Genomic DNA, 16,420 nt, shown 5'->3' on the forward strand with positions numbered 1-16,420 from the left:
GTAATCACCAGGCATGTGTTTATTACATTGTACTTGAGGCCGAGGCTGCTCTTGGCTGCAGGGGGTGAGAGCCACAGGCTAGTGTGAATTCACACCCTGTGAAAAGGCCCAGGAGCTGGCCATGGCCATGGCACAGCACAGAGATGCTGACCAAAGCTGTCTCACAGGCCAGCGAGAGCCACAGCCCTCACATCACGCTTTAGAAATAACGTTTGTGCTGCTGGCAGCTCCTCGTGCATGCGACAGCACAGGGGCCAGAGCCCAGCACAGCTCGGGAGCTGGAAGTGCTGCTGGCTCTGGGAAGCCGCTGCCACCTCTGTCTGTGGTGTCCTGTGTCCCCAGGGAAGGACACGGACCTCCCACAGGAAAAGAGAGACGGAAAGGAAAGATCAAAACCACATCACAGCACTATGCCAGGAGTTCCCTCTGTCTGCAAGCTGCACTCACCTGCAGGAGTCCTGGAAGAGGCAAGAGCAGCTTCAGACAAGAAAAATAAGGACAGGTTTTGAATAAGCAGTTGTTACCATGTCACCTCCTGCCATCAGAGCCCAGATGCCACACCCCAGGCCAAAGGCAATGCCCAGCTGAGTACCGAGCCCCTGCAATGCCCATGAATGTCACAATCACAGCCAGCGACCTTCCCTTCCTTTTCAGCTGACACCACCTCCCGTGTATTTTCATTTTAACAAGTGCCAAGTTCCTTCTCCTTTACTAAGCAGCAAAAATCATTCCCTCATTGTGCATGAATTATACTTATTCATAAGTTCTGCAGGTTTTCAGTACACTGTATCATTTAAACAGATCCAGAAGCCACCTGTTTATTATGCAACACGCATAGGAACTGCATCATGAAATCCATTTATTCTCAGTTTTTTAAAATCCAGGAACAAGCCTTTACAATAACTAAAAGCATTAGCTGTCCTAAGCAGGAATCCATTTGCAGATTAAATTCGTCAAAGGTCAGCTTGTAGCTGTCACAGTTTCCCAAACCCCCAGGTGTCTGCCATGTTCTGTACTTTGACATCTCATGAAGAGCCAGGACACTTTCCACTCCAGTGATTTTTGCTTCAATTAGAGAGGCTGAAGAGTTCCATGCTCAGCTTTCTGTGGGATCTAAACAGTGTGTGAAGAAATAATTGAATCAAACTTCCAGTTTTATGCTCAGAACAGAACTTCCTTCACAGCATTTATTTTACCCCCTCATCCATGAGCACTAAATCTATTTTTCTAATTACTGTTTTGGGTTAGAACAATTACCCTCATCTTTTAACCATTAAATATAGATAACAAAATTTCTTTTAAACTTGTAAGAATTATTTCTGTTGGTTAATTGATGGTTATCTCAGTGCCCTCAGTGGGGCACCTGCACTGGCCAGGTCTGAGATGCTTTCAGTTAAAGCCCATTTCTGCCAAGGAAGGGAAACCAGGGCTTTCATGACACCCCTCAACATCTCATATCAGAGCCAGCACCTGGTCTTTGATCTGGGTGAAGGTCATGGCACACAATTACTGTTCTGAGAAGGAGAGCACTTAAAGCCCTTGTACAATTCCTCCTATCGTGTCCAGCCCTCCAAGTCCTTCAGCTCACAGATTCCAGTGAAGACAGCACTTCAGCCTCACAAATCGGAAGAGCTAATTATGCAGCAGAAATGGGGTAATTACACTCCTATTCTCCACATGTAATTGGTGTCAGCCACCTGGGCTGGTGGCTGGCTGGCCCATATTTAAGGCACAGCTCCAAAGGGAGGAGGCTGGCTCATGGCAGAGCCCCCATGCTGCACACACCGCAGGAACCCAAAGCTTCTCACCACCCCCAGAGCTGGACACATCCAGTGCCACAGGCACCAGGGATGGCCAGAGACACAGACACCAGGTCAGGGATCCTGGTCTCCAGGGGACCACAGACAGGTGAGTCCTTCACAGACAGTTTATAAATACCGTGCCAGCTGAGCACTCAGAGGGACTGGTGCTCCTGTCTTCCAGCCTGGGAAGGCTCAGGAGGGGCTCCAGCAGCCAGCAAAGACCATTCCCATCCAGCCTCAAAGGGACATGCACAGAGGGTGAACCCTCTCCAGATGAACACCCTCATGGTCAGCACCTCGTGCAGGACCATCCCCTGTACCTGCAGCCAATGTGCTGGGCTGTGTGGTCCCCAGGGAATGCCCACAACCCCCACCAGATGTTAATATCCTCACTGAGCCCCTGTGCACCCTCCCCTGTGCTCTGCAGTGCAGCACGAGCTGACTCTGATTTCACTGCACTAAGTCAATTTCGTTCTCATGTTTTCTCCTGTTAATCATGTAAGAAAGCTGGGGAAGCCATAACCCACATCTGTGATGAAGTCCCAATCATACGAGCCGTAATTAGCATGACTTGAGGAAGGCCAATAATTTACCAGATTAAACCAAGATCAAGAAAATGCAGAGGACAAGCTGCAGCCCTCTTCTTCCCAAATGATGGAGAGCAAGAGTCAGGACCTTGAGGCAGAAAAGGTAAGAATCAGTTCATTGAATGCAAAATAGGTGAAGACTTCTGCCTCCCAAAGGTCAAATGATAAATTTATCTACTTGGCCTTGACCCCTGCTGTGCCGTTATAGGTGCTGGTACAAGCTGTAGGTGATTATCAGCACTGCCACGCTCCCAGCCTGGCTGGGGAACAGCTGCTCCTGCCTTCCATTAGACCAACCCACTTCTGCTGCATTTTAGCAACCTTTCCTTCAGATGCACGCTTACCCTACTAGCCATTTCATGCCAGGCTTTAGAAAAGCTCAGACATCTTCCTGTTTCTCAGATTTCTCCTATAATGCAACAGCCACACAGCAACAATGAAATGCACCTGTGCAACAGCAACATAAACATGGTGCTTCCAGGAAAAACTTGCTATGAATTTTTCTTACTCTATTCTGCAGATGATCCAGACAAAACATACTCATTACCTCTATATTATTACTAAGTGATATACAGCAGAACAAATACAATACCCCAAGAATGGAATGAGGCACAGAATATTTTATGGGGGTCTGAGACATCAATGTCTTTTAAAGGATACAGTGTGAACAGTTTGTCACATGTTCCTCACATCAGAGATATAATTAGCTTAAATACTTAATAAATAGGATTTTCCACTTCTGAAGATTAAGGCCACATGCTTCAGCACTGGAGCATCTGAAGCAGTTGTACGCTAAGGAATAAGTTTTTACGTGGCTCTGAGCCATGCTGCAGTCAATGTCCATGGTGGGGTTTTGTTCTGCCCCTCTGGGTTCGGGTTTTACCTGGAGCAACAAACTCCACCCCAGGGGACGGTGGAAGGGCAAAACTGGGCTGGGTATCTGGAGTGAAACACTCTGCAGGGCAGAGTGCAGGTCCCTGGAGCCCTGGACTCTGAGCACAGCCCAGGCACAGACACCACTCACCCAGAGCTGCTGCAGCACAGTGGGATGGGGTTAAAGAGCATACAGGAGGACACTGGAGCTTTGTTCATCAGAGAACTACAACAGCAAATCTCAGGCTGGATTACTAAATCTAGAAAGCTCAGAATGCAAAAGGAAAGGCATTATTTTGTTTCTTGGATTTTCCTGTTGATTTGTTTTCAGTTGGGGAAGAAAATCACTGTGCCGATTCAACTATTTCATATGGAAATAAAGCTCTCAAAATGTTTTTATTAGGTTAGGTCAACCTGCAGGAGGGAATATGTGAACTCACACGTGCCTTTGAGTGGAACAGGCACAACTGCTTGTGGTCAGCTGGCTGCACATCCGAGCCTGTTCCACCAGCCACTCACAGCCCCGGCCAGGCCATCCACACGGGCATCGGGGCTGGGCAGGGCAGCTGGCACCTGCCTTCAAACCATCAAACAAACAACAATTTGCAAACTGTTAATCCATCAGCTGATGATCAGAAGAACCAACAAAAGAGAAACAGGGATCAGTCTGAGAACTGAAAAAGTAAACTGTGTCGTGTCATGTATTTACATTGGACACTCAGATGCTTCCCCACATATCCTGGGACATTTGCAAAAATGATTATTTAGCATTTATTCTGCTAAATTAGCAATGAACAGACAAAATTTCATGTGGTGTCAAAGGTGGATTTTATTTGAAAGAATGTTCACCAATGAAACACCAACACATCCAGGTCACTGTGAACTGTATTTCCTGAACAGCAATTACTTCACAGCCTTCAATTAATTGAATATGTCCCACATCAAAAAGTAATGAAATCATGCTGTCAATTAAAATAGGACTGCCCATGTCTTGCAACACGAACACAGTAAGTTTCAGAGCATTAGGAACCTGGGGCTGGATTACTACCACATAAAAACCATTCTGCTTGTCCTCAGATGTCACCCAGCAGCGCAGAGTGAAGCACACCCGGACACAGCCTGGCCAGCCAGCCTTACCCGATGGAGAGCACAAAGGCTGACCAGAGTTCACTCCCCAAAGGAAAGGAAGGTGTGTCTGGCACAGCAGCACTCCTGACCTGCACAGGGATTAGCTCAAGTTCCACAACTGTCAGAATGTGACTTTGGGGAGCCCTGCCTGGCACTGCCACCCCTTCCCAGGAGAGCTGAGCTCCTTTGCCCAGGCTGCTCCTCAGCCACGGAGCAGGGAGAGCTCCAGGAACAGCCACCTTCTCCTCTGGGGGGTGTTCACACAAGCAGAACTTGTTTACACAAATTCCCACTGCTGGAGATCTCCAGCAGGAAAGATGGGGTGATAGCACCACAGGAAGATCGGAATGGGCTGGAAGAAAGAACACTGCCCTGTCAGGATAAATACAGAGGATGGCCTAGGACATCAGCCTAGGCTTTCCTTAAGGGGAGACCAGCCTTTAACAAAACATAAACCTAATTGTGCTACCAAAGAATCTTCATGGGCTACAGCTTAGGGGAGGGAAGAAAGGAAAACAAGAGTCACCGTGGGGAGCCCTAAAAGTTTGCCTGACTTCTCAGAATGCCAATGCTGTAAAACTAATATTTATATGTCACTAATATTTACATACAATCTACCTCATGTCATTTGGAAAAATAAACCTGGAAAACTGTTAATTAATAAAAGATATCATGTCTTATTAACGTTCATATAGTAATTATGAAAATCACATATCCATCTGTTAAGCAGTCAGCAAACAAGACAAACGACTGTGTTATGTTAAACAGATTATAAAATGCCTGGGGGAAGGAAATCTAATAGCCCCGACCCAGCCATGAATCAAGCAGCAGCACATGGGCTCCAGCACACAGGAACACACACTCACGCCTTTCCAAGGCTTCTTCCTGAATTAGATACAACATCAGCAGTGAGGTCAGCATGGCATTAGGCACAGAAGTCTGCACTGAAATGTGATGATATGATCATTAAGATTTTATTGTCCTTTTAAAAAAAATTACTTCCTAAAATAAGGCAACTACCCCCCCGAAGATGAGAGTGGAACAATATGCAAAGTAACATTAAATCCAATTGCCCTCATAAACATGGGAATAAGCTACTTTAATCCAATTGAATAAACAAAACTGATTCAATTCCTGTTATATTTGTGAGTGATTTCTGAACATTTAAAGGCAGAAACATCCATGCACGGAGAGTAATTGATTCATTAGCAGGAACACTGTCAATCTGTGTGCTCTGGGACGCTCAGCACAGCCCGTGGAACGCTGCAGCCCATCCTCACACCTCCACACATGCAGCTCCTGGTGCCAGCTTGTACCAGCCTTACCCTGCTTGCTGCCACAGAACAAGAACCTGAGCTCACAGAGGGGCTGAGTTGTGCATTTCACATCAGGTCACACATACCAGCAGCTCCCTCTGTCTGGGCAGCAGCACACAGCCCTGCCACAGCAGGCTGTCCTGGGCAGAGGACTGAGCCCCCCGCTCCCCAACACCCTCCCTGGCTCATCCCAGAACTCCCCAACTTCGCCCACTCAGCCCTTCCACTCCACTCTGCCATAACCCTTTCATCCTGCTGACTGCAGGGTTTGTTTTAGACCTATCACCACCATCACGCACATCTTTTGCCAACGGGCTTTGACAAAGAGGCTCTGGTGCTTCATTTTCCTGAGACCCAAATTTATGGGAACAGAATGTCCAAGATGTGACAGCAAGGTTCCCCTCGCTCCTGCCCTCCAAAAAGGGGTGTCAGAAAAATACAGGCATAACAGTCCACCAAAAACATTCTCATCAAAAACAGACTCACATGTGAAAATTCATCAGTGTGGATTTTATGGCTTTGAAGTTTCAGGAACATGAGGAGTGATGTCAAGCACAGCAAACCTGCAATATCTTTCCTCTCAAGGACAACTACCCTTGAGAAATTACAAAGTCAGCACGAAAAGGAGGAGAAGATTTGAGGGCAGCCCAAGCAGCAGGGGGCTGTAATTCTGCAGGCAACGCCTTTGCTGTGCAGCAGGGCATGTGCTCAGGGCACAGAGCCCTCCGAAGGACATGGGGAGCTGTTTGCCTCCAGGGAAGGCACAGGACACCCCTGGGTGCACACAGCAGCCCTGGGCAGCCCCAACTCACCCCACATGGGGCCAAGCCCTCCTTCTCGCTCTGCACCAGCTGTCCTTGGGCCTAGACCTGCCTGTGCCCCAGGAATTGTCACTGCCATCCTGCATCTCCTGAAAATGCCTCTCAGCAGCTCTCGACTTTCTCCTTCCACAAACTGCAGAGCTCCAGATCTGCAGGGTGGGAGCCCTTCCAGAGTCCCCCAGGGCCCCATCCTGGGGACACATGGGGAGCAGCAGAGCATCTCACAGTTCAGGCGCTCTCACGCTCTCTGCTCACCCACTGCAGCCACCACGGGGGCTGGATGTGCCCTGCCAGGAGCTGAGCACACCTGCCTGCACACTGAGCACACCTGCCTGCCCCTGAGCACACCTGCCTGTCCCTGAGCACACCTGCCTGTCCCTGAGCACACCTGCCTGCCCCTGAACACACCTGCCAGGAGCTGAGCACACCTGCCTGCACACTGAACACACCTGCCTGCCCCTGAGCACACCTGCCCACCCCTGAGCACACCTGTCAGGTGCTGAGCACACCTGCCTGCTGAGCACACCTCCCTGCCCCTGAGCACACCTGCCTGCCCCTGAACACACCTGCCTGCACACTGAACACACCTGCCAGGCGCTGAGCACACCTGCCTGCCCGCTGAGCACACCTGCACGCTGAGCACACCTGCCTGCCCTCTGAGCACACCTGCCTGCCCCTGAGCACACCTGCCTGCACACTGAACACACCTGCCAGGCGCTGAGCACACCTGCCTGCCTGCTGAGCACATCTGTCTGCCCCTGAGCACACCTGCCTGTCCCTGAGCACACCTGCCTGCACACTGAGCACACCTGCCTGCCCCTGAGCACACCTGCCTGCACACTGAGCACACCTGCCTGCACACTGAGCACACCTGCACACTGAGCACATCTGCCAGGCGCTGAGCACACCTGCCTGCCCCCTGAGCACACCTGCCTGCCCCTGAGCACACCTGCCTGCCCCTGAGCACACCTGTCTGCACACTGAACACACCTGCCTGCACACTGAGCACACCTGCCTGCACACTGAGCACACCTGCCTGCCCCTGAGCACATCTGCCTGCCCCCTGAGCACACCTGCCTGCACACTGAGCACACCTGCCAGGTGCTGAGCACACCTGCACACTGAACACACCTGCCTGCTGAACACACCTGCCTGCACACTGAGCACACCTGCCTGCTCCTGAACAGACCTGCACACTGAACACACCTGTCTGCTGAACACACCTGCCTGCCCCTGAGCACACCTGCCTGCACGCTGAACACACCTGTCTGCTGAACACACCTGCCTGCTGAGCCCGCTCGGGGACTGGTGCCCAGCATCTCTGTCACTGGCTCTGGACACAGAGCCCCCCTCGGGTGAGACCCCCACCCCAGAGAGCACAGGGGGTGTCCCCCTGCCCACGTCCCCACAGAGCCGGTGCCTCTGAGACCCCAGCCCGGGGCTGGAGCAGGCCAAGCCAGTGCCTGAGCAGTGGAGGAGAGCGGCTCAGACCCACATTCCATGCAGGGTCTTGCAGCCCCGTTTCCAGAAGAGACCCAGCCAAAAGCTGCACTGCTGTGCAACACTGCACAGAGAGGAAAACAGCGCTGGAATGAGCAGGGACAAAAACTGCTGATGGAGTCCACAGGAGCTGGTAAGAACTCACTAATGTAAGTGCTTAATTATAGTGCTGAATGTGCACTGCCGAGACAAGAGGTGGCCCGTGGCTGCGGCCAGCTGACCGCTCCCAGATCACACGCTGCAAGAGGAGACAGAGACAACAGAGTGCTGAGCTGTATACTGGAAAATGTATCACGAAATGACATGAACTTGCATTTGAAAGGAACTGCTGATTGTGAATAAATCCACCATATGGCTTTACAAAGCTGAGAGTGTGTTTATTTCCCAAATACAGCCAAATCAGCCTCTGACAGCATGGTTTTCTTTTATAATCCATGTCAGAAAATTATTTTGAGTGTAGTATCAAGCATGCTTTGTTGGGTGCCTGGTGTAACACAAGAAGTTCACAGTAAGAGCAGCATCTCATCCACAGCAAGTGCACCTGCACAGGTCCACCACAACATATTTAAGGAATTTCAGAGACCTTTTTGGTGAGCTTGTTTTGCAAAGCTGTCTGCAGAGAAAAAAAAAAAAAAGAAAGGTTAAATCTCAAACTATTGGGGTTTTTTAGGTTTTCATTGAGTTCCATGTGTGACCCTGTGACCCTTCATGTGTGACCTGTGACATTCCTGGGTGGGCTCGGTAGAGATGGCACCCGAAACCCGAGGGGCTGTCACTGGGTATTTCCCATCTGGTCAGCACAGCAGCTGAACATCTCTCTGGGTCTGATCAGAGACACGGCACTGTGCCAATGCAGCCCGTGCTGCTGGGGCAATGGGCACCCTCGGCTCTGGCCCTGCCCAGGAGAACGGGTTCGGGAATTCTGCTGAAATACAAAATTACCTGTGGCAGGGGCAACAGAGTCAATTTCCCTGTTTCCTCTTATTGGTAGGTCATCCTGACCACACCACGCTCACCATCCCGCCTTCCCCACAAGTGCTTAAAATAATTGCATTTAAAGGCAGCCTCAGCCCGAGATCTGCTCTGAAGCTCAGCCCCCGCCAGCTGCTCTTCCCTCTCCCTCCGAAGCGTTTCCCTGCAACCTCCATCAGGTCCCTTCCGAGTGGGAGGGATGACAGAAGGCACCTTTATGCTGATTTAAGCACTAACTAAATATAGACAACAGGGGAACGCTGGGAAGCTACAGCTGAACCCATCTGTAGTGAGGAAAATACAGCCACAGAATGGAAATATCTCCAGAGATGTGTTGAAAATGTGCTTATAATTCGGTTTATGTTTTCGTTGGAGCCGTTCGACATAGAAAATTGCAGGAAGTTCCAGGAAGTGTAGAGGCCGATGGTCACACAGGAATGGGATCAGAGGGAGAAGGGTGGGGAGCAGCATCCCGGCACAAACTGGGGGAGAAGAAAAATGATTTTCAAAATCGTCCAACGCCAGGATTGAGCGTTCACAACTAAAAGTATTTTTAATTAAAAAAAAAAACCTCTAGCGACATTTTGTGTCATTAAAGACGGGCGCTGGTCCGGCGGTCAGCGCCGGCCGGGGCCGCCCCGAGCATCCCCGCAGCGCTCAGACCCCGCGGGGAGAGGCGAACGGGCGGAGCAGAGCGGCTGGGGCTGCCCGCAGCACCGGCACCGGGACCGCAGGACCGGGGCGCTCACCGGCACCGGGAGTGCCAAAGGCACCGGGACCGCGAACGGCACCGGGACTGACAACGGCATCAGGACCGATAACGGCACCGGGACCGACAGCGACACCAGGACCGCGAACAGCACCGGGACCGATAACGGCACCGGGACCGATAACGGCACCGGGACCGCGAGCAGCACCAAGACCGCCCCCTCCCGGCGGCCGGCGGGAGCGCACCCGCGGTGGGCGGAGCCAGTGCCGGAGGGGCGGGGCCAAAACCGGAGGGGCGGGGCCGAGGGCGGGGCCGGGCGCGCTGTTCCAGGTGTACTTTTGAGCCCAATTTTGAGCCCAATTTTGAGCCCAATTTTGAGTCCCTGTCCTGTCCAGCAGACATCTCCCTACACGTGGAGTTTGTCTCCTGCAAACAAGTAATGTCTCATTTGTTATTTTGAGATAAAATCTGCAGCTTCGAAGCCTGGAGACAAAGCTTCAGCACAGACCACACAGGAGTTATTAACGCCCTCAAGGAGTTATTTAAGCAAACCACAAGCATCTCTCATGACCCCTCCTGGCAGAGCTAATCGAGAGCCACCACTTCAGCTCCATTTAATCAAAACTTTCAAGACTCCAAGCTCAGCAGAATCCCTCCTGCTCTGTATTCAGCTCTACTCTCTATAATGAAGTCAGTGGTCAGGAACTTTCCCTTTCTTGGCCAACCAGCTTAAAGAGTATTGCTCAAAATTAAATCCTAAAAGGACAGACTCGTCACAGTTTACTCCACGCGTGATGTACGGTCCCGTCATCCAGCCCACGTAGCACTGATTCTGGTTGTCACCCCCAAAGTCTGATCAAAGCCAACCCCATGCTCTCCGCACAGCTCCTGTGGCTCTGCCCCCTGCCCACCCCAAGGAGCACCCCAAAATGCCCACTGCTCCTTTCTCACTCAGAAGGGTCACAGGGGAACATGAACATTAATTTGTTTAAAACAGTAACTCAATGTCACACCCCTGACATACCAAATTCAACCCCTCTCTCTACCCAACAGCTTTGAGAGAACACAGATGAGATCATGAGCCTGCAAAAAGCTTATTAATTGGCGTGTCCTACTGATCCCACTGAAACCTGACCACACTTTCTGTGGTTACCCATGCAGGAATCTGCTGCCTGGAGTGTATGAGGAAATAATTATTACTTTTTACATGTATCACTCAAAAATATTTCAAAGGCCAAAAGCTTAGCCTAGAGGTGCCCCTAAGGTAAAGAGCTTCATTTTAAGGGGCTTCTGGCTGAGCTTTCATCTTAAAGACCCCCACAAAACTAACCATCTAGCTTAAGGGCACCTTTGAGCTAAGCTTTAGTGTCAGCTCTAACATAAGCGACTGAACATCCCGGCCTTCGTGCCACCTCCTCTGGAACCTCCTAAAATGCTGGTTCAGAGCCTAGACACAAACAGAGATGTGGAAAACCAGAAAATTGTAAAAGGCTTCAGTGAAAACAGAGAGTCACCTCAGGGCTGCTGAAACACAGGCATCACTCCACTCTCTGGACTGTTTGTCAGCCAGAGTACTATTATACAGAAATTCTGGAAATTATCGTAACTTCCAAAGAAGAAAAGACACAGGAGCTACCCAAAAGATGACACAGAAGTTGCTGTGACTTATCAAGCAGAAGGCATCAGAATTCACCTGTGCTGTTTTCTTGACATTCAGTGCGTAATTTGGAAGCTCATGTAGTTTTGGAAGATCAAATGTAAATTCTCTTTCTGTTCCAGCTGCTGCAGGACAGACCTGGACTGCAGGTGGGAGGAGAGATCCCCGTGGCCAGCCAAGCTCCCTCTGCCAGCCAAGCTCGCCACGGGCTCACAGGGGCACCAAGCCAGCAGGCACCACTCGTCCTGGCAGCCCTCAGGAGAGCCCCCGAGGCTGTGCCCTCCCTCGGGGGTGCTGGAGGTCGAGGACAAGGACTTTGTGTCCCAGCATTGGGGCCATGCTCCCCTGGCTGCACACAGACCCTGCCCTGTGCCTGCAGCTGCACCAGGCTGAGCTCGGCACGGGGCCAGCTGCTCTCCAGAGGCCTTGGAAGAAACATTCACTACCAAATACATAATATTTACCCCACTGGGGTTTTAAAAGCTGTTTCTTAAACTGCCTTTTCAGGCAGGAGGCAGCTCTTACCTGGGTTCTCTTTTTGGTTTTGTTAACCAAAGCAAAAAATGAGTTAGCGTGGCACAGGGTCCTTTAAAGTCCCCAGACCTCTGTTTTAGCCCAAGTTTATCATATGCATTTAAACATGGTCTGAGAAAGAGTGCTATTCCATTCTTCCTATCTTGTTTGCTATGGAGAAGGATGCATACCACGCCAGTGTGACATTTTTTCTTTAACTCTATTTTTTTTCCCCCTCAGACTTGTCATATCACCTCCCTTAAAACAGCACACAGGCGTGCTTCTCCACTGAGTTACTTGTTCCCCTACAATAATCCAGAAGTGACGTGTTCAAGATGTCTTAAGGAGCTGTACCTCTGGACAAAAGTCAACATGAAAACAAAGGAAATATTCAGGAAAAGTCTAAGAGAAAGAAGAACTTCAGAGTCAGATATCTGTTTGGATAACTTGATCTGCTTAGAACCTCAGACAAACTTTAAAACAAAAAAGTCCATAGTGCCTGCTTGGATTGGACTACAGCAACCCGAGCAGCTGTAATAACTTAGCCTGGAGTGTCACCGTCTGCTGCCAAGTGCTCCTTGCTTGCCCCTTCCACATCCTCAGCAACCGAACATCCCTCCAGCGTTCGCCTGGATTTTCCTGTTGGGTCAGGTTGGCAATTCAGTGTACACAGACTGATGGGTCTGCAGAAAATTGGGTGACGGGGTGATGGTTTTCCTCATTAACTGATTTTTAGGGTAAATGAGGAAAACCGCTGTGAATCCACCTGGGGAACAGGAGTGCCGGGAATATAAATCCCACGGAGCTGTTGGGTGCCTGCGGATGCCCCGCAGACCCGTCCGACAGCTCTCAGCACATCTCACGGGGATGAATCCGCAAGAATGGGCTCTCCGCTGCGAGAGTCCCACGGAAGTCTCGACAAACACATCCCGCTACTGTGCCTTCCTACCCTGGAAATGCAAAGTTGAAACACCGCTGAGAACACTTCCTTTTCCCCAAATTGCTGCAGAGCTGGGAACGCGCTGACGGCGGGAGGGCGGCCGGGCGACCGGAGGAGGGCAGAGCACGGCAGGATTGTTCCATTTCCTCGGGAATATCCGGATGCATTTAAAGCCACATCTACAAACCGCGCACGGCCGCAGCATCCCCGGGCCCCGCGCCCCCCGCGCCCCGCGTACCTTGCGCGTGGCAGCTGGCGGAGCGGAGCGCGCCCTGCGGCCGCAGCAGGTACGGGAGGAGCCGCGAGAAGCATTTCATCTTCCGCGCCGGGCCGAGCTAAGACACCGACCGGTACCGGGGGCAGAGCGGCACCCCCGGCCCGGCGGGGAGGGCCGGTCTCGGCGGAGCGGAGCGGAGCGCCCCGGCTCGCCCGGCCCGGCCCCGCCGCATCGGCTGCAGCGCGGCCGGGAGCGCTGACTAAGCCCGTCCCGCCCGCGAACACACCCCCGGCACCCCAGCCCGGCCCCGCAGCGAGCCGCAGAGCCCCGGGCCGGGCCGCCCCAGCCCAGCCCCGCAGCGAGCCGCAGAGCCCCGGGCCGGGCCGGGCCGTCCCAGCCCGCCCCGCTCCGCCGCAGTGTCCCCGGCTGCCGGGAGCCGCCGTCGGGGCCGCACCGGGAGCATCACACCGGGACCATGGCACCGGGACCGCCGCACCGGGACCATGGCACCGGGACCATCACACCGGGACCGCCGCACTGGGACCATGGCACCGGGACCGTGGCACCGGGAGCACCGCACCGGGAGCACCGCACCGGGACCATGGCACCGGGAGCATCACACCGGGACCATGGCACCGGGACCATCGCACCGGGACCATGGCATCGGGACCATCGCACTGGGACCATGGCACCGGGACCATGGCATCGGGACCATGGCACCGGGAGCGCCGCACCGGGAGCGCATCCCGGGAGCAGCAGGGCCGGAGGGACGGACGTGTGTCTCGACCCTGCCGCACACCCGGACCAAGCGAGCCCCGCACCGCACCAGCCTCGAGGAGATTTCACCTCTTAGTTCTACAGTAGACTCCTAATAATCAAGATATCACAATAAGGCAAGATCTCTGAAACCTATTTCCTTTTGGCAGTACTGAAATGTAGTTCACAGCACTGTGATGTGACAATGGCAGTCAGCAACATCATGTACTTCACATTCAACACTGAAATCAGTGTTTGAGCAGCTGAAAGATGCCTCAGGCCTCCCATCTATGCACAAGGGAGCTCATTCATCCCCACAGTTGCTTTAGTTAAAGGATCCATTACACCCCCGGTTTCATCGGGACAAGTACCACGGACTGTGACACCATTCTCCAAAATAAAGAAAGCAACGAACAAGGAAAGAACAAAATGAGGTGGTTTATGCAGATCTGTTTGTGCAGCTTCTATGTGGGTAAGAGCACACAGTTATCACAAAATTAATGCAGAATTTTTGTTGGCAACTTTTGGAGTATCATTTAAAGCCAGAATGACAGTCCATTCTGCTGAAGGAGAAAGGCTCTACTACATTCAAAGGTGAAGAGCATTGTAATAATAGTAACATCTCTTCTCACCTGACCATACACAACTGCGTGCTTCCTAATCGCTAAAGAAATCACATCGTGCAAGTTCAGGATGCTTGGACCTTACCAAGAGTTCTGAAGGTCAAAAATGTGGCTGCAAAGACTTGCATAACAGTACCAAGTTATGGATAAATTTCTGATGATTATGAGGCATCTGTAGTACCACATTTATGGCTTCATTCATGTGTGTGTGCACACATTAGTACCTGTACACGTGTACATTCACATACCAACACAAACCAGCGCAAGAACCAAAGCCCAGCCCACAAGGAACACTCGTGTGAGCTTCCTCCTCAGTCGTGGTCATGCTGTTTGTGTCTGTTCAGGTTAAATACACCAATGGTATCCCCTTTTCATTTCTAGTTTTACTGAATACAGCTTTTAAGTATTATTAATCAGCCTTTACTGTTCTGTGAGCCCAGATTACCCCAAGAAAAAATTGCAGAAATCCTTTCCTGCCATCATGCCTCTGGATTCATCCACTAAGTCTCCACTGGTAAAAAAAAAAACCCAAAAACTACTTATAGCCCTCAACTGATAAATTATTCCATTAAGAATAGAAGAGAGAGCAAGAGAGGCAACCTAACATTTCATTAATCCTAAAGTATTCCTGAGCAGTTACAATGATCTGCTGATTCTACAGTAAAAGCCCAAAACACAAAATCTCAATTATGTAAATAATTCTGAACAAAATCTAAAACAACAACAACAAAAAACAAACAACAACAACAACAAAAAAAAAACAAACACAAAAAATACACAAACAAAACCAAAAACTACCTCAAAGAAAAATCTCAGTAAAAAAATATTTTAGCTTTAATCACTGTGGCAGTGTTTTTCTCTAGAGATTTAATAAATTGCTAGATATTCTTCTGAGTGTTGTGCCCCGTTGTGGTCTAGAGATTACAGACTGAACCTCTCTCCTGCAAAAGCAGAGTGACAGAAGTGCTGCTGAAGCAGGACAGGTGACAGCACTCCAGGCAGAGCTGCATTCCCACCAGGAGAAGTCAGAGCTCTGCTCCCAGAGGCATGGCCAGACTCAGTCCTCTTAGTCTCTGCTTTTAAATAAGACATCACATTTTGTGGACCACAACAAAACAGAAGTGTGTCTAATAACCCATCTCAGTCCCAGAACTGATTCTGGTAAAGGTTTTTGTGGGAGAAGCTGTCTCATAATTCCCCAAAAAACTCTGTAAATAACAGCTGAAAACCAAAAGAAAATCCATTTCAAAGGTTATTGATATGATTACGCTATAATGCCTTCAAATGAATTCTTGGATCAATAGCTAATTTGAGGCCCATCTCTTTCAGATGTACAAGCACATAACGAGGGCAGAGACCAAGGGGTGTAGCTCAGCTCCGTACCAGCAGCTCCCAACAGCACACAAATGACCTCCTTGCACACCAGCTGATGAATGTGACCAGTTATTTATGGTCACAGCAACAAAAGGAAAAATAAACTTACATTCTGTCACTCCGGTATCTGTAGTTCCTTTTACTTGACTGAAGCACCACAGCACATCCTGCATGAGGCTTCCAAATCCTGGCAGGAAAACACATTCAGAAAGAAGATACAATACATTAGTACAGCTTGTCCTTTTTTAAATGAACATCCGTGCACACACATGCACACACACAGCAGGAGCAGTCCCTGCATGAGGAGAGGTCTCTGCTCACCTGGTGTCATAGCTCCGTGCAGAGCCACGGCCAGCACTGCGGAGCCCAGAGCATCGTCCTGGCTATGAATCACCCTCTGTTCTCCCCGTGCCCTGCCAGGGCTCTTGGGAAGCGGAGCCGTCGGAGTCAGTCCCCTGCACATCACTGGCACAGCACAGAGTCAGGAGGCCCTGCAGTCACGCTCTTTGTCACAGCCTCCCTCCATCAGAATATTAGTGCTCCCAGTCATCTCCACCTGTTAAAGAGGGAGTGAAAAAGGAAAAAACTACTACTACTACTACCACAAGAATTTTTTTTCACGTTTGTGGTCA

General features: G+C 50.8%; 1 protein-coding gene and 1 long non-coding RNA gene across 3 annotated transcripts in view; both read right to left on the bottom strand.

The window, feature by feature from the left end:
* Positions 1-16,233, bottom strand: part of PPP2R2B (protein phosphatase 2 regulatory subunit Bbeta) — a 57,769-nt gene extending 41,536 nt beyond the window's left edge. Inside the window, exons 1-2 of one of the 2 annotated variants that reach the window (XM_033072950.1) lie at positions 16,110-16,233; positions 15,898-15,975 (exon numbers count right to left, since the gene is read on the bottom strand). In XM_033072950.1, coding sequence (XP_032928841.1) covers positions 15,898-15,975; positions 16,110-16,119 — 88 coding nt within the window. In that variant the 5' untranslated portion in view covers positions 16,120-16,233. Of the gene's footprint in view, positions 1-13,056; positions 13,151-15,897; positions 15,976-16,109 lie in introns of those variants that run through there. The other variant, XM_033072951.1, reaches the window with a different exon arrangement.
* Positions 843-13,022, bottom strand: LOC117003215. Its single transcript, XR_004419485.1, has 2 exons — positions 12,828-13,022; positions 843-1,113 (listed from the first exon to the last, which is right to left on the bottom strand). It is a non-coding gene; the product is annotated as an uncharacterized LOC117003215 (long non-coding RNA).
* Positions 16,234-16,420: the final 187 nt, after the last annotated feature.

The sequence above is a fragment of the Catharus ustulatus genome, chromosome 15 (assembly GCF_009819885.2).
Source record: "Catharus ustulatus isolate bCatUst1 chromosome 15, bCatUst1.pri.v2, whole genome shotgun sequence".
Taxonomy (NCBI): Eukaryota; Metazoa; Chordata; class Aves; order Passeriformes; family Turdidae; genus Catharus; species Catharus ustulatus.